This window comes from Apostichopus japonicus, chromosome 16 (genome assembly GCF_037975245.1).
Source record: "Apostichopus japonicus isolate 1M-3 chromosome 16, ASM3797524v1, whole genome shotgun sequence".
NCBI classification, from domain to species: domain Eukaryota; kingdom Metazoa; phylum Echinodermata; class Holothuroidea; order Aspidochirotida; family Stichopodidae; genus Apostichopus; species Apostichopus japonicus.
Window position 1 is genome coordinate 3,708,786 of NC_092576.1, and position 27,946 is coordinate 3,736,731.

Genomic DNA, 27,946 nt, shown 5'->3' on the forward strand with positions numbered 1-27,946 from the left:
TCGTTCAATGAGTCGTCCTAAGGTGTTGCACGAACAGCATGTTATGAAGCTAAGCTAGCAATCGTACGTGATACGCACTTCCTGTAATAATTATTACACTGCTAATACACTGCGATAATGATATTTGTTTTTAGGCCACTGCATATCTGGCAATATTACAAAATATGAAAGTTTATATTGTCCATCAGTTAAGTTCGTCAAATGTATTAAAGTCCAGACATTGGACAATAAACAAGAATCATCCTACTGGAAAAAAATTGTAAAAGAGCACTATGTTTGTCTTTCTGATATATTATGTAAAAGAACATGTAACAGAATTAAAACAGGAAACAAAATCTGCTGATTATGATATCATATGATCAGGGGCGTAGCCAGTATGTAGCACTGTAGGCCCGGGCCTACATTTTTTTGGCCAAGTTATATTTTTTTAAAAACACCCATAATTCAAATCGATAAGCTTGCTGGACGAGTTTAAGAGTCTATAGACAGGAAAAACTATTGAAATGAACGTAGCAAGAATATGGCTAAATTAGGTGACCTATTCTTCTGTCATCTAGGCTGTCATTTCTATCGCGTGCCGTTTCATTCAACACTCTACCCGCCGAAAAGTTTGTTTTTTAACATGTAGTTAAGAACCCGTTTACGCAGATAATATTTCAGTTGAGAAAACAGTTGAGAAATTTGCGTCAGATTGCAATCGTCGGATACCTCTCGCCTTCTCTTATTAGGCTAACTTAAACATTTAATAGCTACAGTTGTATCAAAGACAATTACTGGCTATAGTTATATCAAAGACATTTCAGGCCTATCTTTGTATCTATAAGTATCAGAAGTTGAAACGTATGACTACTCTGTACATGTACCTTGCTAATTTTAAATACATTATGTAGTATTGAATTAGACATTTCATAGCTACAGTTGTATCAAAGACAATTACTGGCTATAGTTGTATCAAAGAAATTTCAGGCCTATCTTTGTATCTATAAGTATCAGAAGTTGAAACGTAAGACTACTCTGTACATGTACCTTGCTAATTTTAAATACATTATGTAGTATTGAATTACGTACTATTTTAACTCATTTGTTTTTTGGGTTTAAAAGTGATATTGAATGAGGTGTCTCAAGATAGCAAGAGGCCAGGGAACCAGAATGAACACTCGGGAAGTGCCGTTTCCGGCCATCTGGGGGGTTTGTAAATCCAAAAATTTTCTTGTACGCTCCGCGCCAACCGATGGTGGCGCTCCGCTCAGATAGTCGTGCCTACAACTTTGAAAATCCACATCAATCGCAAAAAGTGCTCCCCCCCTTTCAAATTCCTGGCTACGTCACTGCGGTACTGTACGGAGCGTGGGTTATATCGCAATCTGCAATTGCGAAAATGACGTCACGTTCGAGGCTGTTCAAATCATATTTGAGATGTCCATTATTAACGATTAAACCTCGTTTCTCTGTCAAACGCAACATTAGCGTTCTCATACTTTGACTACATGTTTGAAAAATTAATTATCATTTTTTTAGGTTAATTTTCAGGGCTACCAGACAATCCTTTTAAGCTGCTTTCCACTTAGAAAATTGTTTCCTACCTCGTTTTCTGTTGTAGAATATACGCGTTGACGAAGATTGGCTGCCCTCGAAAGAAAGGGTTTCAATTAAACCCAAGTTTTAAAAGTTAAAATGATACCAAGAACGTTTTTTGGTAAACATCCCAAACTTTGAGGATTTTTCATTTTAAAATAAGGCAAATTACTCTCCTCAAATTTTTGGTACAAACAGCTAGGGTGGTACTATATCTCTTCTAGAAAGAGAACCCAGATATTTTCAAAATGACGCGTTTTGAGTTATCGGCTGTCATATACGACCTCTTTTGTACATTACTACCTCCTAAACTAATATTGAGAAATGCTAGAACCCTGAAATTTGTAAAGGTGTAAGAAATTTATACTTATAATTAAAGTAGAAGACCCTCACAGCTCTAACATGGTTACGTTGGTATAACTTTGGCATCAAAACCCCTTCCTCATGCTGAATCGCAGCATGAAATAGCAACTTTAGAGCTGCACAACTTGCAAATATATTATAGGAAAGCATTTTTATCATTATTTTGCATTGTTTGTACTAGACATAATAGCCTCTGAAAGAATCAAGTACCCTAAAGCAATGATTTAGGAACAATTTAAAATTTAAAATATCACATATTTCAGTAGTGAAAGATACCAAAATCGTATATTTTGAAACAGTTAACCTAACTCCACAAGACAATGTTTTTATAGATTATTTTTTTAAATTCATATTCTTTGGGATAGACTATATAGGCATCTGTAATAGGAAGGTAGAAGAATATTTAATTGCTGAGAAATGAGACCTCAAAAATCAAGAAAATGCCAAAATGACACGGTGGGGACAAATTGTGGAATTTCAAGGTGTGATAAATCGGCCAATTTTGAAGCAATGTAACTGAAATTGTCAGAATATGCTTATTTTATGGTGTTCCAAGCATACAATAAATTTGGGGATCTTTGAAAAATGTCGAAGTAGAAGATACTCCAAAATTGGTGATTTGATATGGAATGAACCTGATATGATTCTACCTGCATGGTAAAGTATTAATTTCTTGTATCATGGCAGAGATGTATCGTTATCAGAGAATCGCTGATAATCTGAAAACGATCCACCGAAAGTGCAGTGACTCACTCAGTGAGAAATATAGAAATATCATGTCACCTCTAACTTGGTATAAGCTTCCACATATCAATATGATCAGAACCACACGGGGCATGTTACCAAGGTCATCTACGTTAAATTAATATCATTGTAACTTGATTCTAATTTAACTCAGGGTTTTATTGAGGGAGTTCGATTGTTTTTTTCCTTGTTGCATATGACCACACTTATCACTTCCTTAAGAATTCCTTAACAAATCTTGTCTAGAGGGGTTTTCTCCTACTTATACCCCCCTCCCCGCCCCTACCCCACCCCACTCCGCCAGACTGACTCACAGAATAGTATACAACAAGACAAATCCTGGTGTACAGTACACATAAATTCATAACTTTGTTTGTTATACAATATTGTTATACAATATTGTTTGTTTCAAAAGCTGCAACTATAACTACACTTTGCATCTAAACAGCCCGATTTTTACCTAATTTATTTTTAACGGGAAGCGGAGATCTCCCTTCTTCAGACCTCTCCTATCTCCTTATCAAAGATGGTGGTTGCGCGCCTGCTCTTTCTTGATAAATTATCTTAAAACCCGGAAATATTGCTTTGTGCTTGGGCTTGTAGTTATTATTACAATGTTGCCAGGCAATGATCAATCGCAAGTTTGGCAGAGTCAAATATTTGAGGTGGGGAAGGGGAGGGGGAGTGGGGTGTAGTTACACTAATAGGGTTGTTAACATCAGCTAATTCACCAAATCGATGAAATATCAGCTTCCAAAACATTACTCGGAATCATAAAATGACTCACTGGCGGATCCAAGGGGGGGGGGGGGCCAAGGGGGCCATGGCCCCCCCCCCCCCAAAGGTGAGCCAAAAAGTGTTTCCGAACATCCGCTAAATCATATGATTGGAAATTAAAAAATCGAGAGGAATAGCAGTGGTAGACTAGTCTAAACCTTTTCGTTTTCTGGTTTAAAATTAAATGCAGAGCTCCCAACTGACCCGCAATTCGGGGGAATTAGACCCGCATTCTAACACCCAAACCCGCTGACCCGCACAAGCGTCCGAAAAAACCGCATTGTAATTGTCAAGTATACATAAAAAAAATTTGCATCAAATTTTGACTTAGCAACCATCATTTCTTTAGCATTTAGTATAATAGAGTATAAAACCTCCTTTACAGCATCGATTGAACCTCAAATTAGCCTATATTTCTTTTCATTGGGGCGAGCAGCGAACATTTTCATGCCACGGGAAAGAATGAATTATCACCTACTATTCAATTTATTGATGTTACACACAGAAAAAATGCATATTTCTCAGAAAATTTTGGGTGACAAAAGCCTTTCTAAGTGCCACCATTTTACATGTAGGCATCACCAGGATTCCAAAAAAAATCAAAAGGGGAGGGGGACACCCCCTCCCCTTATACCCTCCCCCAGGACAGCGATTCGTGGCGTGGACCAGCATTTGCCTTCTCAAGAGTTGGGAGCTATGTAAATGTATGAGCATGAGGATTTACAGTTTAACACCGTTTTGCAGTTACAGGCTGGTTGTAAGAAATTTATAACCTATGAGAAATAAAATTTCTTGAGAAAGATGATCCCAACTTTGTTTCACAAATATTTTAGAAAATTACACCTGGGAAACATTTTTTTTAGAAGTAAATTAACATCACCATTGTACACTTTTGTCGCACCAAATTGCATTTGAGGGCATTCAGCAATAGAAAATTTTCAAAAGGGGAGGGGGCACCCCCTCCCCAGTGGCGGCGGAACCGGGGGCTTGGGGGGGGGGGGGGCTCATCCCCCAATGAAAAAGTTGAGGGGGCAAATGCATGATAAGCCCCCCCCCCCAATATTTACCAAGGTTTCGAAACGTGCATCTGCCCATTTTTCAATGCATACTTGTCGATCTGTCCGATGCACACGTATACTATATAGGTGTAATAATTTTAGTAATTGCTGGGGGACCCTCGGCCCGTCCCCTGGCTATAGACCACATTGTCACCCCAACCGCGTCTTCACGCCCCGTGAAAAGTGGAAGAAGTTAGTGTGAGTACCGGTAATCGTAACACAACTTCGTCTTAGGCCAATGACTTGCCTCATTTCAGCCAGTTCTCCAACATCCCCTTACTTAGTGGCGGAGCGTCCATATATACAGTCAGGGGCGGATGCCCCCCCCCCCCCTGACGGACTCAAATGGACTGCTGGCGCCCTTTTCAGCTTTTCACTACTTTTTTACTCATTCGCGATTATTGACTATTTTATTGCGCTCTCATATACCTATTGACATTTGTCATATTCTGTTGGTGTAATTTTCCGACAAAATGGCGACGACACCTATTTATTCTCCGTTTATCTGCAAATTAGTAAGGCCCGAAAGGGTGATTTCCTGCAATCTAGGGAGTGTCTTTACTCAAAAATTTTCTGACCGCTCCGCTTAGATAGTGTCGAAAGCGCCCCTACAGACTATTCTTGCCCCCCCCCCCCCTGACCAATACCCCTAGCTCCGCCACTGCCCTTACTACACTCAAAAACGTCTTTGCGAGTACACTTCGAGTAATAGCTACTCTCTTATTAAAACACCATCGAATATACAAATTACAATGTTTTTACAGACTTTCGTGCAATCTGAGAAATTGCAGGCTTGAGACCCATATTCTAGGGGTAGGTATTCGAAGCATAAAACACTCGGGAAGTGCCGTTTCCGGCCATCTGGGGGTTTGAAAAAACCCAAAATTTTCTTGTACGCTCCGCTCCGCTTAGATAGTGTCCACACATTAGCCCCCCCCCCCCAATAATTTTTCCGTTCCGCCGCGCCTGGGCAGTAGTGGTACTGTGTAACTTAGTCCACTTTCCCCTCCCGTTGATCGCTATAACCAAGGCTGAAATTAACCGCGCACCAGGCGCCTTTCTGTGCCCGCTACCAGTCAAACAGCGCCCTTAAGACCCAAAAAGAATGCCAGTTGATGGCGCTCGTTTCTAATTCCTTTTTGTAGACGTTGGTTCGATACGCTTGAATTACTGATATCAGCAAATGAATTGGTGATATCAGCAAATGAATTGTTGATATCAGCAATTCCAACATATCGCCAATTCAATTGCTGATATCAGCAAATCTTTGAGTGATATCACCAAATCATTTCATGATATCAGCAATTCCGTTCCTCATATCACTAATTAATTAGTGATATGTCGGAATTGTTGATATCAGCAAATGATTTGCTGATATCATCAATTCAATTGCTGATATCACCAATTCATTTGCTGATATCAGCAAATATTTGTTGATATCAGCTATTACTTATTGATATCAGCAATTATTTGGTGATATCACCAAATGAATTGGTGATATCAGCAAATGAATTGGTGATATCACCAAATATTTGATGATATCATCAAATATCGAATAAAAAGTAAAACGGCTTGCCATACGGCCGCAATATACACGGTACGTGTGTTATGCTACCACTGCATGAAACTGTGCTATATATTACGTATATTTACATACAGGGTACACTGTACACTGGCAGTATATTACAAATACCGTGTCACGTGATTAACGGTGAACCATCGAAACATATGAAATTGGCCTGCCCTCTAAAAATTTCCTAGCTGAGAGTGTGCTTTTAAGATGCATATAATATACATGCACATGCCAATAACATACAATCATTTTCCGTGTTATAACCCTTCCATGTTGATTAGAATTATTGGGGAAGTCGTTACAATAATAACGATAATAATAATATAAGTTTAACCATTGAAAAACACATTGCAAATTATTATTCAGTTGGTGCCCGAAAAATTCTCAGCATATTGCCCAAATTTTCACAAACATTTTTGGTTGGGGCTGCAGCCCCCCCCCCCCCCGCCCCCCCCCCCCGCCTGCGAATTTTTTCAGTAAAGATGGTCAGTCGGGTAAATGCGTTGCTTCAATAACATAAGGTGGAAAACGAAAGACCGCGAGTTCGAGCCCCCGTGTGGATTTTCACCCCACTTTTTCTCATGTCCAAGTAGTTATGTCCAAGTATTATATCAATATTATAAGTTATGTCATGGTTTTAGTGCATGGTCATCTTATATATGAAACTCCGAAGATAGTGTGGTGAATATATATATAGTTTCTTTTGTTTATTTTCCTTCTAGATCTTATTAGAGGGAAATCTCAGCCCCAAAATGTGGTACATCCGTTTTAGGACAGTTTATCCTAATTTAAAGGCAGATGACTGGCTAGAATAAAAGACAAGGGAAACAGGTATTCATTCTGGAACAATTAAAAAGAGAGGATTTATTGCATAATAAAACAAGGGCAGTACTTGCACTCTTATTTACATTATTCGCTCATCAGTTAACAACAAATATGTGGCAGTTTCCACAATAAACCGTTCATTACTGGACCTCGTCTCTCACAAGGAGGTGCTATAGGAAAAGTTATTTTCCTATAGCACCGAGGTCCGATTGCAATCGGACCTCCGTTAGGTGTCCAATTTTTATTGATAATAGCTACCGTGGCCTCTAGTCTAGCTAGATCATAAAATTTCCTAATGCTGTAGGCCTACTGTCATTGTGTACAAATATTGCTGTGTAGATGTGTGTAAACTGTACGTACGTAACATACTACTGTACCAGTACTACAGTACTGAGTACAGTGTCATGTCAATCTGAAGACATTGTAAATTTGCACAACAGACAGCGATCATATTTCAACAAAGAAACCGATGCAAACGTCACGTAAGTTGTGCACAATGATTCAGTATAATGTTATTATTGCAAGGCCTTTATACCTTAATACTTTCTGCTGTTGTACAACAATTATGTTGACTTATCAAATGCGATTTTCCCACTTTTGGTACGCACGCCGCCATCTTAACTGTAGTACGTCATCAACACAGCCTCGCTCTGATTGGCTAAACTCCACGTACACTGCCCGAAAGGTTCAGGAAAAAGAAATTCGCCCCCCCCCCCCGCCTCCTACGCCTATCACTGATATGTCAATTATAAAGTTGACTTAAAGGAACATTATTTTTCAATTACATTTATTCTCATCTCTTATTTTCAGTCATAGTTGTTCCTTATACATCATATTAGCTAATGTTAGCACGTCACTGTTCTGATCCCATGAATTCCTTCCTCACTGTACGCCAATCCATACTGATTAGTTGAGAGAGTTTCGAACACACGTTGTACACAGCTGTTTTGTCCCCTTGGCCTGCCATAGACGCAGTGGACAATGGTTGGACTTCCTGACACAAACATGTTAACGCTGGCATGAATACGAATTGAAGCTGACTTCTTTTGCAAGCCATAGTGCTTTTTTTTTTCTCTGCACTATATTAATTCAACACAGACATATCTTCGATAAGCTGATGATGGCATTTATCAAAACAATGCTAACATATATTTCCAGGTCATATAATGGGAGCGCCAGTGCTGCATGTGACTGTATTAGGTCATTTAATATGATTCATGTATACGCCTAGGTACGCTGGGACTTCCCCTATTGACTCACAATGAATAGCTTCCTTCGAACTTGAAAGTGTCCTGGAAGGCTCCCTGCTCGGTAAGTAAGCGTATAAACCATGGAGGGTCATGTGACGTGCTCCCATGTACGACTAACAAGTCAATTCGGAGACATAAGCGTCCCATAGACAACAGCAGGGGCGGCGATCTGTTTCAAATATTAGGGGGGGACATTTGCTTGGGTGCAGGCGAATTACTATCTAAGCGGAGTGCCACCATTGGTTGGCGCGCAGCGAACAAGAAAAATTTTGGTTTTGATAGCCCCCCAGATCACCGGAAATGGCACTTCTCGGGCTTGAAAATGACCAACCAAATGTACACTTTTGCCTGAGAACCAAGTTTTTCCTAATAGTTTTTTAGCTCATACCAGCATGCTGGTGTGAGCTATTGTTACAGTGCAGCGTCTATCACTCTATCACTCTATCACTCTATCATTCTATCACTCTATCACTCTATCACTCTATCCGTCAACAATTGGTAAAACCGCTCCCACTCGCACAGTGTTTGATGGAATTTCATGAAACTTGGACACAAGGACCATTGGGTATAGGGCCATCAGAGATGGTCCAAAATTTGGGGTCAAAGGTCACCTGTGGGCCGTAATGGGCCATTTTGTGGAAATACGCAAAATGCTTCTTCTCCTACAGATTCCATGGTACAATGTTGAGGGTTTGTCACGATAGTACTATGGTAGTTTTACCTTCAGGGTGTTCATGAATTTGAGATCAAAGATCAACTAGGGGTCTTTTGTGGCCCGGGCCGCGGCCCTATATTTTCAAATTGCTCCTGTTCGTACAGTCTATGGCCAATTATAATGAAACTTAGTCACAATGTTCCTCGGGATGAGAGTTACGAGGGGTGTTTGGAAAATTGAGGTCAAAGGTCATCAAAGGGGGTCATCGGGGGTCATTCTTTGTAATATTTTCAAATATCTCAATCTCCTCAAGATTTTGATGGATCATATTCAAAGTTGAACTGATGATTGTTGGATTGTGTATGAATAAGGTGATGCCTAAAAATTTTTGGTCAAAAGTTGATTAATTACAATTAATCCCCATTGTTTAAAAAAATCTGAGCCTTCACTTTTTGCCAAAGCTCCTTTAATTTGTCTCCCAGTTTCTGCAGTGTTTGTTTACATTTGTGGTTAAGCTCTGCAGAGGCTGTTAGTGGAATTAAAGCAGGACTGGGAGTTGTTATTAACTGTTGAACTGTAAGCATGAGAGCCCTATAGCCAATCAGCACTTGCCGATTCTTAGAAGTCTTTGAGCCTGAGGTATGTAGGCAGCTTGTGAAGTTATGTCTTGTAGGGAGTGCTTGTTATGTCTGCTAAGGTAGAGGGGGAGAAAGTTTAATAGGGTAGGTCAGTGGTATTGTTTGAGAGAGTGGGTAAAATAGGATTTAAAGGGGAAAATAGGCATTATAGCCAGTGGTGTGGCCAGGATTCTGCTAACGGAGGGGGGGGGGGTATCCCTCATGGGCCCAAAATTGGTTTTGTGGGCCCTACATTTTTCAGCTCGAAAAGGTTTGAGCTTCTGCACCATTGGTGCTCTAGTTTTTTTTTCATTCATAACTTTTTTTCAAGATTGTCACCAGTCACACATTATGTTCGACCTCATTGCATCTCCTGTGGATCATTGCATTTGTAGGTAATTCTACGTAACGCCCCACAATACCAGTCAGCCCCACTTTTCAAGGTTTTAAGCCCATTATTTTTTCAAAATTTGAATAATAAATTCACTTCAAAACATACCCATAATGTTGCAAAAAAATTCATCAATGGACAACCAATATAGAAAAAAAAACCTCAACCCCTAACAGACAGTTCAAAATTGAACGAGTAGAGGGAAGTATGATGAAGAATGTTGGTCAAGTAATTTTCGAAAATTTAGACAGGCGCCTTGCGAGGAATTTGCCAAGGGAGGGGCATAGCTTGTGCCCAGACTTTCTAAGCGTAGCGCCACCATAAGTTGGCGCGAAGCGCAAAAGAAAATTTTGGCCGAAAATGCCTACCAGATCGATGGAAATGGCACTTCCCAGGCCTTGTAAATGCATCTAAGCATTTTCTATTTTGAAATTACTAGCGATATCATAAAAAAATACAAAACATTTGCTTAATAAAAAAGTATGCCACCAAATATTGGGGGGGGGGGATATTAGATACTATATCCCCCCACCTAAAATATTGGGGGGGACATGTCCCCCCCGTCCCCCCATGATCGCCGCCCATGGACAACAGAACGCCACTAAAACGTTCATTTACAGAAAGTTTGAGAATAATTACTTTCCGTCTCATAAATAGCTTGATCTTCATAGACCCTGGCTACTATTCGAACATTTGCCAGTCTTATAGGTCACTCCTATCATATCATACGTGCAACAACGGCACTGAAATATCCTTGTGTTGCTAAAAAATAACGAATCATATCGTCTGCTGTTCGTGTCAATGCGCAGTCATGTACATATATATCGATAAGCTGCGTGCGTTCCAGCTACAGTTCGACTGTTTGAAAGAAAATAATCTAAATAACAAGTTTGGAATTTAAACATTACACATTGGAGAAAACTAGCACCTAGCTATATTACACAATTCGCGTAGCTTTACAAGACAGATGGGTAGCAATGAGATCATGACATAATTAATTGTTGTAGAATGTACATTCAACGAGTAATACTATAAAAGTTGAGTGATACAAGGTAGCACGTCACATGACCCTCCCTGGTTGGTACGTTATTTTGCGAGTCTTGTCGTTAACATAGTCGGTCCAGGTCAGTATATATATATGATGAAAATTTACTGATGCTATCGACAGACTACACCCAGTGGCCAGTGCTACTTGTGTTGTATGCTGTACTAATGATACTATTGTCTCGTACCACCTAAACGGAACATGGCCAATGTGAAATTAGTGCTCTTGGTTTTGCTGCTCTGTAGCATATTTAATTACAATGAAGCCTGTCCATCTGAATGCCAATGCTCAGAAGCATCAGAAATAACTTGTGATAGTATAGACGCTCTGCCGTCTTCATCGGAACTTTTCGACTCGCATTCACAGATAACCTCAGTGTTGGTATCACATAACGCTAGGCCTAATTCTTAACGTACCCATGTTTTGTAATTTTCTAATTAGGCCGAGACCTAGCCTTACGTTCTGAATTACAGTAGTTACCGTTACTTATCTCAGCGTTTAACAGCTTTAGTTTAGGAGCTCGTTGCAACCTGACGTAAGTGGCGTGGAATTAAGCATGAAACTAGCCTAGGTCATATTCGTCAGCCAGTGACGAGCCAAAATTTCAACAGTGGGAGGAAAATGAGCCTTATAGGGTGTGAAGACTCCCACAAAAAGAAACGTCTAATGCCGGTAATTTGACCTAGTGTCCAATGAGGTGTAACAGAAGTGTTAGACAGCACCATCGATCCCAGAAAATACACACACACAGCTTGTTACCGTCGGTAATTAGACACTAGTGTACAGTAAGTACATTCAGCAGCTGCGGTCAATACCCACAGCACAGTGTACAGTACAAACCATACAGCGATGGACATCTCAGGTCCAGCTAAAGATAACAAGGTATCACGTTTCATTACTGTACTGTCAGCATTTTGTAGCGACACGAACAAAACGTCACTTGCAAACAACGGAAAGTTAACTTTTTTCAGATGGCCGCACGCGGTTTGGGGCGAGTCTTCAATGCCTTTAAGTTAATGGTAGCGACGTGTAGATGCAGGACTTAAAAAAGGTGTTGTTGTGTTGTGGCAGTCATTGAAGCTGACTCTCATGATAAGTAAACTGTTCAAAATTGACTTTTTTTAGGTGTCATGTCTCTAGTCTAAGTGTTATGTCTTTAGGTTAGACTTCCTAAATTGACTGCTTATAGTACAAGTCAAATGCTATTTCACCCTCATCAGACATACATTTCATGCTAAGTTGTGGTGAGCCTTTAAGCTGCCAGGTGCGTACTAGTGTAGTTGGTATAGTCTTGTTTTTTTATCCTATTTTGCCGTTTTCTGCACTTCTTACACTTTCTAAGCCAGTTTTCACAATGACTTTTTTTTTTGTTTCTTATTGTTGCTGGTTTTGTTTCAAATGAGAGTTTCAATATTGATGGAATGTATTGCAGTAGAACATAAGTTTTAATGCTAACCTATGATGTGATATTATAAAAATTAACTTGGTTGATACCTGTAAGTTTAACACCATTTGTGCTTAAGTTTTGTTATTCTTAACTTACTTTCAGGTCAATTTTGAATTCTAGATCAATAACTGAGATACCAGCAGATTACTTCAATGATCTGGCCATGCTTACCACAATGTGAGTATAGATACTGATACAATTCATAAGGAGAGGGCTACCTATTTAATGCTTCTTTTTTATGTATCACCAGCATGTATACTGCTTAATATGTAGCAGTTGACTCAGACCATCCAGTACATGATGATCTTTTGTAATTCATATTGCAATAGGAAGCCATCAAAATTATAAATAATGAACCAGCCTAAGTAACGGCTTTAGTGTTTAATCCTTTCAACAACAATAAAGGTATAGAAAATGAGGTAGCTGTGACAGGACTAAATATCTGATCGGATGAAAGTAAATTCACTTTGAGGTGGCTGTGATAGGCCTATATATATCTGATCTGATGAAAGTAAATTCACTTTGAGGTGGCTGTGACAGGACTATATCTGATCTGATGAAAGTAAATTCACTTTGACTGAGTTAGCTGTGACAGGACTATATCTGATCTGATGAAAGTAAATTCACTATGACTGAGATAGCTGTGACAGGACTATATATCTGATCTGATGAAAGTAAATTCACTATGACTGAGATAGCTGTGACAGGACTATATCTGATCTGATGAAAGTATTCACTATGTCCCAGGTAGCTGTGACAGGACTATGATCTGATGAAAGTAAATTCACTATGACTGAGATAGCTGTGACAGGACTGTATATATCTGATCTGATGAAAGTAAATTCATTTTGAGATAGCTGTGACAGGACTATATCTGATCTGATGAAAGTATTCACTATGTCCCAGGTAGCTGTGACAGGACTATGATCTGATGAAAGTAAATTCACTATGACTGAGATAGCTGTGACAGGACTATATCTGATCTGATGAAAGTAAATTCACTATGAAGAATGGAAGTCACATGCAAGTTTTCTATGGTCACTTGAAATTCATTGAAAGTGTATTAGATGTCTTTGAGAGTCTTTTTATGCGAAGTTAATTAGTTACTTGAGCATAACAAATTTGGTGTGCTTTACATTGGAAAGTGAAAGTATTTAGATTACAATTTAGGATGCCTTCAGCTTGTAGTTTAAACTTTATGTAGGTGTGGTGCACAGTGTAAATAGTTTCATTTGTGTAGGTGTGGCGCACAGTGTAATTAGTTTCATTTTTCATTTTGTTAGAGGAATTCTCCCGTCATTGTTGCATAAGCTGGAAAAGAAATTATGTTTCGATCTTGTCAAAGAGCTATGGTAGGAACAAAAGTAAAAAAAAAAATTGTTTAATGTTAAGAGTATTGAAGGATAGTTTACCTCTTGGGTTAGAGTACTAGTTGTAATTGTTTCCTTTGATTGTTTACAATTTCTTTTCAATCTATCATCCTTTGCAGAACGCTTTCCGACAATGGACTTACTACATTAAATCTATCCAGCTTCAAGTATCTACCAAAGCTATCATCAATGTAGGTAGTGAGGCTTCAAGTATCTACACATTGAAAGCTATTTATCATTGTATTTTATTATATTATTAATATAATCCCTTTAAACAAGAAACCAGTGATTGAGCAGGTTCGATATAGTATATGAAAGTATATACAATTGTAACACCATTATATTAATTATTATATACTCAAGGAATTGATTTATGCTTTATCTAGGCTAAATGTTTTTTATTTTTATTGTTTTTTTTTATTTGTACAGTATTTAGTTCAAACGTCCATCTCAATCCCTGTTGTGGTAAATTATATGATTGTTTGATGATCGTAACCATAGTTACGTGACCATATGACATTACTAACTGCCCAGGGCTCAAAATAATTTTTTGGTGACGAGGGCTCTTTTCAGCACAAGCAGATTTTTTACGAGGGCTGTTTTACTGATGACGGGGGCTCTTTTTGGTGTTGCGAGGGCTGTTTTTCCTGTATAAATTGTAGCTACAAAATTGATCAATTTTTACAACCTTTTATCAGTAAAATCCATATACAGGGATGAGCCTGGGGTAAAAAAAATGCACAGAACTTTGTGGGTGATACTATACTGATGCAGAGGGCGTCAGTCAGCACGCAGTGCGACACATTTATACTGTAGTTGGGGACCATGGGCCTGCCTTAGTGCTCGTGGTAGCTAGGGTCCATGGGCAACACCTTGGTTGGGGTATGGGGGTTGAAGCCCCCAGAAGCTCTCAGAAAATTGAGGTTTAAAGACAACATTTTGGTGCCTATCTTATAAAGAATTTTAAATTTATTAGAACTCTCAAAGCAAAGTTTCACACTCAAAATGCGCACACTAAAGCCACATGCCTAGCCTGTGGATTGCACCCTACTTGATTCTTTCAATCATGGCGACCCATAATTAAAAAGTTACTGTTCGTAAAATGTACACAATGGTCAGTTTTAATTTGGAATAATATTCAGCAGCTACAGCACTACACTTCTCCTCAATTGTCACTTCTCTAATGATACTAAAATATTTAAAATCATGGGAAACTTATGAAAATATCGTTGCAGTATTGTTGGGAACGGTATGAAAATTCCGAGAAAAATTTCGGTATAGGCTCCAGTTTGCGTATGCTACAGTGTGTTAGGATAATAGTTTTGTCCCCCTGCAGGTTGGATATGCATCGATAATGAAAAACATGCTGACGGATCAAATAATATAGTAACGCTGTTGTTAGAAATTCACGGAAATTGGCAGGTGTAAATTTCGGAGGTAGAAAAGAAATTACGGAAATCCGCAATATCACATTAATATACCCATACCCCCATTGGTTCATAGGCCTATATCTTTTTATCATGTTAGTCATTTGATCAATTCCCCTATATCGAAACAAGTCTGTAAGCTGTTCAAAAATAACCCACACAGCACCATGTCCTACGACGTAAGTCCGCTGCGGTTCCGATTTTCCTATTAAAAAGGAGTCGGAAATTTCTCGCCATTTTGTAACTAGACAGACTGCGTGGTCGTTACTACGACGCAAAACTTCCCTCCTGCCTTTTACATATTATTATTAGGAAAAACATCGCAGGAGCTTTCAATGTTAGCTCACGCTTTCCACAGTACCGTGATACACAACACCTAGCTGGGAGAAAAAAAATACACATACACGGGTGTGCGAAAATGATCACGCGATGAACCGATATTTTTTTAGCTAGCTAGGTGGTTGGCTATTAAGCGTGGGTTTTCATATTGCGTTGTTGACTAGACTATTAATTCGTGTGTGAGGGAACGTACAAACCAAGCTGTTATAACGAAAGGATCGGCAGTTAGGGTTTTTCAGTGATTTATTTCACAGTATTGTGTCATCTTTTTAAAAACATGTGGCGCCCGTTGACTGAAAAGTACATGATGAGGGCGATTTTAGCGGTATTTACATTTTTTTTTCGCCCCCGTGATTTCTTTTCTGGGGCGATTTTTCAACTTCATAGGGCGAATCGCCCTTCGCCCCCGTCTATTTTGAGCCCTGTAACTGCCTTTGTAACATTAAGCTTAAAGTATATTCTTGATAAGCCTAGAACTACCAAAAGTTACTTCTTCATATCAATCTCTTCCTATCAATGTGATCACCATAAATCTCCCTAATTCTGTTGATCTTACAGAGATTTGAGTGACAATCCTATTGACTGTAACACAGATATTGCCTGGTTGAACACATGGCTGGCTGCATCCGATGGTAACCAAGTGACCGGTCTGTGCTCCAGTGGTGAAAGTGTTAGTGATTACCTAGGTATGTTAAGCCAACTAGTTTTGCAATTATATTACTAAAGTTGTGCCCTTGTTGGTGTGTGGTGTCTCTATGTTCTATACAGTCAGCCAAATTTGTTCACTTGCTAGGGAGTGCCGGCCTTTCAGCGCATAGAGACTTGAGTGTGTATTTGCGCCTTATAAGAACTGTGTATTATTATGATGATGATTATTATTATTATTAATTGAAATGTATTACTTCTGGATGCAAACACCAGAGTTAGATATAATAGATGGTTGTTGACGTCAGAAGGTGAAGATGTAATCGCATGCTTTTCAATTTGATTGAAAAGTACCAAATGATGTAGTGTTATAGGAGTACTTTATTGTACTTATTATAGGATCCCCATATATTCATAACACTTCACTCCATTAATTTGTATATGATTGATATTAAATACACTCTTAACTACAACTTAATCACCTGTTTGTGATGTCGATTGTGAGCAATCCCACTCGATGTATTTGACGAACAGTAGAAATAAAGTTTTTGATCGTTTCCACTTTTAACAGGTACACCAGATGCAGCAAACCTTCTCAAGTTTACGTTCAAGCAGGAGAACTTTGAAATTCAAGAGGCTTCAGAAGTTTTAAAGATTATTGTGGAACGAGACAAAGACTTTAATAATGATGTTAGAGCTAGTGAGTTCACTGTTTGCTTTTGGTGACTGTAATGTGTGATGTAATTAGCCAATGACAATGATGTTACACTAAGGAGATAATAACACATACTGAACACTAAGGAGATGATAACACACACTGAACACTAGGTAGATAATAACACTCACTGGACAATAAGGAGATAATAACACACACTGTACACTATTGAGGTAATAACACACACTGGACACTAAGGAGTAAATAACACACACTGAACACTAAGGAGGTAATAACACACACTGGACACTAAGGAGATAATAACACACACTGGACACTAAGGAGATAATAACACACACTGGGCACTAAGGAGATAATAACACACACTGAACACTAAGGAGATAATAACACACACTGAACACTAAGGAGATAATAACACACACTGAACACTAAGGAGATAATAACACACACTGGACACTAAGGAGATAATAACACACACTGGACACTAAGGAGATAATAACACACACTGAACACTAAGGAGTAAATAACACACACTGAACACTAAGGAGATAATAACACACACTGAACACTAAGGAGATAATAACACACACTGAACACTAAGGAGATAATAACACACACTGGACACTAAGGAGATATAACACACACTGAACACTAAGGAGATAATAACACACACTGAACACTAAGGAGATAATAACACACACTGAACACTAAGGAGGTAATAACACACACTGGACACTAAGGAGATAATAACACACACTGGACACTAAGGAGATAATAACACACACTGGATACTAAGGAGGTAATAACACACACTGAACACTAAGGAGATATAACACACACTGAACACTAAGGAGATAATAACACACACTGAACACTAAGGAGATAATAACACACACTGAACACTAAGGAAATAATAACACACACTGGATACTAAGGAGGTAATAACACACACTGAACACTAAGGAGATAATAACACACACTGGACACTAAGGAGATAATAACACATACTGAACACTAAGGAGATGATAACACACACTGAACACTAGGTAGATAATAACACTCACTGGACAATAAGGAGATAATAACACACACTGTTCACTATTGAGGTAATAACACACACTGGACACTAAGGAGTAAATAACACACACTGAACACTAAGGAGATAATAACACACACTGAACACTAAGGAGATAATAACACACACTGGACACTAAGGAGATAATAACACACACTGGACACTAAGGAGATATAACACACACTGAACACTAAGGAGATAATAACACACACTGAACACTAAGGAGATAATAACACACACTGAACACTAAGGAGGTAATAACACACACTGGACACTAAGGAGATAATAACACACACTGGACACTAAGGAGATAATAACACACACTGGATACTAAGGAGGTAATAACACACACTGAACACTAAGGAGATATAACACACACTGAACACTAAGGAGATAATAACACACACTGAACACTAAGGAGGTAATAACACACACTGGACACTAAGGAGATAATAACACACACTGGACACTAAGGAGATAATAACACACACTGGATACTAAGGAGGTAATAACACACACTGAACACTAAGGAGATATAACACACACTGAACACTAAGGAGATAATAACACACACTGAACACTAAGGAGATAATAACACACACTGAACAATAAGGAGATAATAACACACACTGAACACTAAGGAGATATAACACACACTGGACACTAAGGAGGTAATAACACACACTGAACACTTAGTAGATAATAACACACACTGAACACTAAGGAGATATAACACACACTGAACACTAAGGAGATAATAACACACACTGAACACTAAGGAGATAATAACACACACTGAACACTAAGGAGATAATAACACACACTGGACACTAAGGAGATAATAACACATACTGAACACTAAGGAGATGATAACACACACTGAACACTAGGTAGATAATAACACTCACTGGACAATAAGGAGATAATAACACACACTGTTCACTATTGAGGTAATAACACACACTGGACACTAAGGAGTAAATAACACACACTGAACACTAAGGAGATAATAACACACACTGGACACTAAGGAGATAATAACACACACTGAACACTAGGTAGATAATAACACTCACTGGACAATAAGGAGATAATAACACACACTGTTCACTATTGAGGTAATAACACACACTGGACACTAAGGAGTAAATAACACACACTGAACACTAAGGAGATAATAACACACACTGAACACTAAGGAGATAATAACACACACTGGACACTAAGGAGATAATAACACACACTGGACACTAAGGAGATATAACACACACTGAACACTAAGGAGATAATAACACACACTGAACACTAAGGAGATAATAACACACACTGAACACTAAGGAGATAATAACACACACTGAACACTAAGGAAATAATAACACACACTGGATACTAAGGAGGTAATAACACACACTGAACACTAAGGAGATAATAACACACACTGGACACTAAGGAGATAATAACACATACTGAACACTAAGGAGATGATAACACACACTGAACACTAGGTAGATAATAACACTCACTGGACAATAAGGAGATAATAACACACACTGTTCACTATTGAGGTAATAACACACACTGGACACTAAGGAGTAAATAACACACACTGAACACTAAGGAGATAATAACACACACTGAACACTAAGGAGATAATAACACATACTGAACACTAAGGAGATGATAACACACACTGAACACTAGGTAGATAATAACACTCACTGGACAATAAGGAGATAATAACACACACTGTTCACTATTGAGGTAATAACACACACTGGACACTAAGGAGTAAATAACACACACTGAACACTAAGGAGATAATAACACACACTGAACACTAAGGAGATAATAACACACACTGGACACTAAGGAGATAATAACACACACTGGACACTAAGGAGATATAACACACACTGAACACTAAGGAGATAATAACACACACTGAACACTAAGGAGATAATAACACACACTGAACACTAAGGAGGTAATAACACACACTGGACACTAAGGAGATAATAACACACACTGGACACTAAGGAGATAATAACACACACTGGATACTAAGGAGGTAATAACACACACTGAACACTAAGGAGATATAACACACACTGAACACTAAGGAGATAATAACACACACTGAACACTAAGGAGGTAATAACACACACTGGACACTAAGGAGATAATAACACACACTGGACACTAAGGAGATAATAACACACACTGGATACTAAGGAGGTAATAACACACACTGAACACTAAGGAGATATAACACACACTGAACACTAAGGAGATAATAACACACACTGAACACTAAGGAGATAATAACACACACTGGATACTAAGGAGATAATAACACACACTGAACACTAAGGAGATATAACACACACTGGACACTAAGGAGGTAATAACACACACTGAACACTTAGTAGATAATAACACACACTGAACACTAAGGAGATATAACACACACTGAACACTAAGGAGATAATAACACACACTGAACACTAAGGAGATAATAACACACACTGAACACTAAGGAGATAATAACACACACTGGACACTAAGGAGGTAATAACACACACTGAACACTTAGTAGATAATAACACACACTGAACACTAAGGAGATATTAACACACACTGGACACTAAGGAGATAATAACACACACTGAACACTAAGGAGATAATAACACACACTGGACACTAAGTAGATAATAACACATGCTGAACACTAAGGAGGTTATAACACACTGAACACTAAGGAGATATTAACACACACTGAACACTAAGGAGATAATAACACACACTGAACACTAAGGAGATATAACACACACTGAACACTAAGGAGATAATAACACACACTGAACACTAAGGAGGTAATAACACACACTGGACACTAAGGAGATAATAAAACACTTTACACTAAGGAGATAATGACACACACTGGACACTAAGGAGATAATAACACACACTGAACACTAAGGAGATATTAACACACACTGAACACTAAGGAGGTAATAACACACACTGGACACTAAGGAGATAATAACACACGCTGAACACTAAGGCGGCAATAACACACACTGAACACTAAGGAATAATAACACACACTGGACACTAAGGAGATAATAACACACACTGGACACTAAGGAGATAATAACACACACTGGACACTAAGGAGATAATAACACACACTGGACACTAAGGAGATAATAACACACACTGGACACTAAGGAGATAATAACACACACTGGACACTAAGGAGATAATAACACACACTGAACACTAAGGAAATAATAACCCACACTGAAAGTAATATTATATGTTAGTGATTGTAACATATTGAACGTCAAATACTATGACTGGAGGTCTCTGCTTTAATTATCTTACTGATTGTAACTTAGCAAAGACAACTACTAAGTTATTAATTGTAATTCCATTTTCACCTCCAGAGGTTGTTTCAGAACTTCATGGTGTTACCGATGAACAGTTTCAAGTTCTAAACAAGTTATTGACGATCAAACGTGATTATAATCGAGAAGACATCAGAATTCAGATACAGGATGATGATATTGTCAATCTTGAGGAGAGAAAAGTAAAACTCACCCTGGTACCAGAATCATTGACAGCATTAGGCAAATCAGCAGCATTGGTTATACTGGACGATGAGGTGTCCAGTACACCGCACGGTGGGGTGTCAGGTATGTAAAGAATACATGCTCCTCCATTTGACTGGACTATGATATGTTAGGCTAAGAATACATGCTCCTTCATGTTAGGTTAAGAATACATTCTCCTCCATTTGACTGGACTATGATATGTTAGGCTAAGAATACATGCTCCTTCATGTTAGGTTAAGAATACATGCTTCTTCATTTTACTGGATGATGACATGTTAGGTTAAGAATACAGGCTCCTTCATTTGACTGGACTATGACATGTTAGGCTAAGAATACATGCTCCTTCATTTTACTGGACTATGACAGGTTAGGCTAAGAATACATGCTCCTCCTTGTTAGGTTAAAAATACATGCTCCTTCATTTTACTGGACTATGGCATGTTAGGCTAAGAATACATGCTCCTTCATTTTACTGGACTATGATATGTTAGGCTAAGAATACATGCTCCTTCATTTGACTGGACTATGATATGTAGGCTAAGAATACATGCTCCTCCATGTTAGGCTAAGAATACATGCTCCTTCATTTGACTGGACTATGACATGTTAGGCTAAGAATACATGCTCCTTCATGTTAGGCTAAGAATACACGCGGACTTCATTTGACTGGACTATGACATGTTAGGCTAAGAATGCATGCTCCTTCATTTGACTGGACTATGATATGTTAGGCTAAGAATACATGCTCCTCCATGTTAGGCTAAGAATACATGCTCCTCCATGTTAGGCTAAGAATACATGCTCCTTCATGTTAGGCTAAGAATACATGCTCCTTCATTTTACTGGACTATGACATGTAAGCTAAGAATACATGCTCCTTCATTTGACTGGATGGTTACATGTTAGGCTAATAATACAGGCTCCTTCATTTGACTGGACTATGATATGTAAGGCTAAGAATACATGCTCCTTCATTTGACTGGACTATGATATGTTAGGCTAAGAATACATGCTCCTTCATTTGACTGTTGTTATATCCTTTGATCACCACAGTGAGAAGCATACCTCTAGCCATACTCAGTCAGTGTTGTCTTTGTCCACCACTGATAAAAGCATTCCTTTTTAGAATAATCCCACATCCTAAGATAAAAACCCAAGTTCTAATCTAGTGTATTCCTGTGGTTTATGACACATTTATAGACATAGCTTAGGACATTTTTTTAAAATACATTTCAAATTCTGTTTATTAATATCATAATGTTCCATATATAATGTTAGACCAAAATTGTATTATCACACAAGTTTATGCTTCATTCATTTACAACTGTAATATTTAAATGGAAATTATATCAGGAAGGCAAACATTGCCTAGACATTTTTTCCTGCTCTTTCTTTGTCTTATGCTTTAATTGTTTAATTTCCTTTCAAAGACTGCATGATTTTAGTGGTATGGTTTTTCAATCGTACCATATAATACTTCAAAAGATTTCTACATCTCCAAAATGATCATCTCCTCAAGTTCTTGAAACAAGCTAAAATGAGCCTCTCAGAATATCTCTGATTTTGAAAGTCAAGATTGTTGATATACATTGGGGAATTCAGTTTACTTGTTGTTTTAAAAGTGACATTTCAATGTGGTAGTCAGGTTAAAGTGGACCCGAGTGAAGGGGTCATAACATTCTATATTTAATTTATTATGTAACCGTGCTCATCAAAGTGATACTAGCTTGCTACAGTATATCCTTAGACATGTCAGGCATATTTAACCTCAAGTGTCACCATGCTATTATGTTATTATTATTATTAGACATGTCACTCATATTAAACTTCAAGTGTCAGGTAAATTTGATGAAACAAACATATTTTGGGCCTATATTCAAACTGTTACACTAAAGGGTCTTATGACTTTGTCACATTACAGTTTGTTTGTTATGCTTGTAAATAATTTGGTAAGAATGATTTTGTATAATTTTGCTCTCCTCTTCAGCAAATACAACTTCAACACCAAAGGATGATGATGAACCTGGTGGCAGTGCTGGTGAATCTTCTTATCTCATTACTTGATCAGTTTTACTTTCTAGAGTGTTTTGATGTTGTTAATGGTCTAGTGATATCAATCCTATATCAGATGCTATACCGTAGTGTGAGCTGTGAAGAGGTGTGAACCAGTTTAGAGCTAGGTTGAAACAGTTTAGAGCTAGGTTGAAACAGTTTAGAGCTAGGTTGAAAGAGTTTAGAGCTAGGTTGAAACAGTTTAGAGCTAGGTTGAACAGTTCTTAGAAAGTTGAGCCCCAAGACTTGAACTAGTCTAAATAAACATATGTGCTTGTCTTTTTCTGTATCTATGGTTACTTTGATTTGGCTGGTATTGATTCATGAAAAAACAAAACAAAGGGAATGGTTGTCTTCCATTAAAATTGTTTCATAACGCACCAAAAAATCCCAAAAATGGAATATAGAAATTTTGTAAAGCTGATTGGATAATAGTTGCTGTCATGTCAGATGAAGTTTACAGTTAGACTGTTTTGCATTTTTTATAGATGGTCGCTATGTTCATGTTCTTTTATACTAAGTGTCGTGTATTTCAACCCCTGTTTTTTTCTTCTTGTTTACAGTTTGGATCATCATCGTCATCATAATAATTATCATCGTGGTCGTGGCTGTAGTTGCTGTGATTCTCTGGACGAAGAAAAGCAAGGCACAAAGCAGCACGACACCTGCTGGCCAACAAGCAGCTTACTCAGCAGTGCAGGGAGAGGGTGACAAGAAGGTTTACAATGCTACTACAGAGGAAATAGCATAGACAGAGCTGACTGGTATATGTTTGGAGCATGGGGTGGGGGAGACAAATTGGGTCAACACTGTTAGTGTTTGGGGGTGGAAGGCACAGAATGGTTCAATACTGTTAGTGTTTGGGGGTGGGGGGTGGGTGAGGGAGACAAAATGGGTCAAAATTGTAAGTGTTTGGGGGTGGGTGGGGGTGGGGAGACAGAATGGTTCAGTACTGTTAGTGTTTGGGGTTGGTGGGTGGGAGAGACAGAATGGGTGAAAATTGTGTGTTTTGGGGGTGGGGATGGGGGAGACAGAATGGGTCAATACTGTTAGTGTTTGGGGTGGGGATGGGGGTGGGGGAGACAATGGTTCAATACTGTTAGTGTTTGGGGGTGGGGTGTGGGTGGGGGAGACAGAATGGTTCAATACTGTTAGTGTTTGGGGGTGGGGGAGACGGAATGGGTCAATACGGTTAGTGTTTGTGGTGGGGATGGGGAGACAGAATGGGCCGATACTGTTAGTGTTTGGGGTGGGGATGGGGGTGGGGAGACAGAACGGGTCAATACTTTTAGTGTTTGGGGTGGGGATGGGGGTAGGGGAGACAATGGTTCAATACTGTTAGTGTTTGGGGGTGGGGGAGACAGAATGGTTCAATACTGTTAGTGTTTGGGGGTGGGGGAGACGGAATGGGTCAATACGGTTAGTGTTTGGGGTGGGGATGGGGAGACAGAGTGGGCCGATACTGTTAGTGTTTGGGGTGGGGATGGGGGTGGGGAGACAGAACGGGTCAATACTTTTAGTGTTAGTACATTCGGAGAGCAAAGAATCAATAAAATAAAAGTGAACAAAGGCAAGGATTGAGTGCAAGCTGGGTATATGAACAACAAAAAAATGTTCAAAATGGAAAACAAGTTATCAATAGGATAGATGTCTTGGAAGAGGAATACGAAAGTCTCCTTCTACAATCGAGGGTTTTTTACTTAATTGTTACATTCTCTCTGTCTTTGTTGGACATGTATGTATAGTACCATCCTGGGTTAATGTCAGTCTCTGGAATCCTGGAATCGAACGAATACCGGAAAGTCTTTTTGTCTTGGAGAAGAACAAAGGGTTATAATAACCAAGAAGTTAAAGAAAAGTTAGTCAGGGGAGTTTTGTCTGTAATACTGTTTTTTTTTTAAGAATCAGCTGTAAATTTAATGGGTGCTTAAGTGTTAATTGATACAATTATAATGTACTGGCAAATCCATGCTTTTTATCTGTAAATAGGTCTGTGCATGATAATACAGCAAAATGTTTTGAGAATTTTGTGGTTAAAGGCATTGAAGACTCGCCCCAAACCGTGTGCCGCCCTCTGAAAAAAAGTTAACTTTCCCTTGCTTGCAAGTGAAGTTCTTTTCTTGATGCAACAAAATGCAGACAGTAATGAAACGTGATACATTGTTATCTTTTATCTGGACCTGAGATTTCCATCGCTGCTATGTACACTGTGTTGTGGGTATTGACCGTAGCTGCATGTATTGACTGTACAGTACACTAGTGTCTAATTACCTATGGTGATGGTGGTGTCTAAAACTTCTGTTACACCTCATTCGAAACTAGGTCAGATTACCGGCATCAGACGTTTCTTTGTGCAAGAGTCTTCACTCCCTTTAAGGCAGTGGATTTGCGATCTAAGGTTTGCAGGTTGAAGTCCTAACCAGATCATTACGTTGTGTCCTTGGGCAAGGCATTTAATCACCTTCGCCTATCTTCACCCAGGTATATAAATGGGTAACTTGTAAATATAGTTGTGTGCGCTGGTTTGTGGCTGTTGTACACAATGGGAAGTCCCCGAGGTGGTGCCCCGGGAGGGATTGCTTGAATTTAACACACTTTGGTGTGTGGGTGTGACAAGTTACCAATGACCAGGTGTTAAGTCTTAAAGCAGTGTGAGATAGCCTTGAACAAGACTGTAAACCTTCAACTATAAAATGTAAAATTAATTTGATAATCTTGAGATTGTCTAAGATTCGGTGTATTTTTTAATTTTTATGGCTTAGTATTTCACTATGTATCTAATTAATTTTACTTTGTGACATTCCACAGTCTTTCTTTTCTTAGCTGCTTTAATAATTTTAGAAGGACTGTGATAACTGGATATAGTGCCCATGCAACCTCAAGAAATCATCGGAATTAACTTCTCTGTGATTGGTTGATTAATGTTTATATGTCTTAAAAAGCATCAATGCCTATAATTCTTACATATCGAGTCCTAATTAATGATAATATATTTACTGCAGCCTATCAACGGGCCAATACTACTTTCATAATGAATAGATCAAAACCTAACCTATATTAATATCATTATTTTCATAGACTAACATTTGACAAACACGTACTACTATAAAATCATGTTTGAAAGCCTAAACTCATTTAATGAAATATTTGATACTAGCCTAACATTGAGCCAACACTACTGTATTGTTGAGTGTAATAATACCTAATTTATGTATGTTTAGAGCCTACTGTAGCATTGCTTCATCTGAAATATATTTCCTATTTTATATTTATATATATGTTGTTGTATCAACTATTAAACCTAGTCACATGCACCAAAGGCAATAATCTTGGTACAAGTGCATTAAGTTGGAGTAATTCTTCAGAACAAAATAACCTGCTGTTTTCTTTCACGATCATTGATTTGGAGATATAATTAGTCTTTAAACAGGCGTACTAGTGAACTACCTCTTAAACGACAGTACAAGTTCATGTATGTGTTTTACGTACATTACATATACAAAACCTTGTAACCATGACTACATATACACAACCTTGTAACCATGACTACATATACACAACCTTGTAACCATGACTACATATACACAACCTTCTAACCATGACTACACACACTATTTCATCAAGTTCATGTATGTGTTTTACGTACTTTACATGCATCTGCTATATATACAAAACCTTGTAACCATGACTACATATACACAACCTTGTAACCATGACTACACACACTATTTCATCATGTGATATGTTATTCCATGACATATATATATATATCTATATATTATAAAGAAAAACCATGTACTCCAAAAGAAAATACTATTACAAATAGCACAGAAATAAGATATGACTCCTAATTGACAAATAAGGAGTTATTGTTTTAGAGAATATATTGGAATTTTCGGTCCCCCTGGGACCTTCGTCAGCAATACTTGGCAGTCCAATGTATGCACAAATATGTTTATATATTTTATATGTATATATGCATTAATATATGTACGTTTATATATATATCTACATATTTGTGCATACAGTAAATGTATTGAATGCTCAAACAATGTTCATATAGTACGCCCCATTATTCACACCCTTGTAACCATGATAAACACACATTATTTTACTCTATGGGATGTTATTCCATGACTAAACATACATGAAGTTTATAGGTAAAACATTGCTCCATTACATCAGCAGTTTGTTGGACCTTCTCTTTAATATCAACCATATTTGAATTGGAAATTTAATTATAAACTAAACAGTGTTTTAATATGTTGTACAAAATAAATGTAAATTTGTGTTTTTTTAACAGCAAAGTTCAGTTTGATTAAATACTAATTGGAAAGTTTTTAAAGTTTTGCAAGTTGAATAAATCATGTCATCAGTAACATATATACATTTTGCCTTCCTTTATAACCATCATGCCTGACCTTG

General features: G+C 38.2%; 1 protein-coding gene across 1 annotated transcript; it reads left to right on the forward strand.

Moving 5' to 3' along the window:
- The first annotated feature begins 10,999 nt into the window (after nucleotides 1-10,999).
- LOC139982422 (uncharacterized) lies at nucleotides 11,000-27,904 on the forward strand. The gene is made up of 9 exons (XM_071995267.1): nucleotides 11,000-11,250; nucleotides 12,423-12,497; nucleotides 13,810-13,881; nucleotides 16,015-16,142; nucleotides 16,673-16,801; nucleotides 21,302-21,550; nucleotides 23,457-23,507; nucleotides 24,085-24,285; nucleotides 25,267-27,904. Exons 1-8 carry the CDS (start codon nucleotides 11,075-11,077, stop codon nucleotides 24,270-24,272), a joined length of 1,068 nt encoding a protein of 355 aa, XP_071851368.1. The 5' UTR covers nucleotides 11,000-11,074; the 3' UTR covers nucleotides 24,273-24,285; nucleotides 25,267-27,904.
- Nucleotides 27,905-27,946: the final 42 nt, after the last annotated feature.

Bases quoted from the DNA above. Each gene is read 5' to 3' on its own strand.
- LOC139982422 (XM_071995267.1), top strand. From the start codon at position 11,075: ATGGCCAATGTGAAATTAGTGCTCTTGGTTTTGCTGCTCTGTAGCATA. The intron at 12,498-13,809 runs GTGAGTATAGAT...CATCCTTTGCAG, and splicing joins CTGGCCATGCTTACCACAAT to AACGCTTTCCGACAATGGAC. The intron at 16,802-21,301 runs GTGAGTTCACTG...TTTCACCTCCAG, and splicing joins TAATAATGATGTTAGAGCTA to AGGTTGTTTCAGAACTTCAT.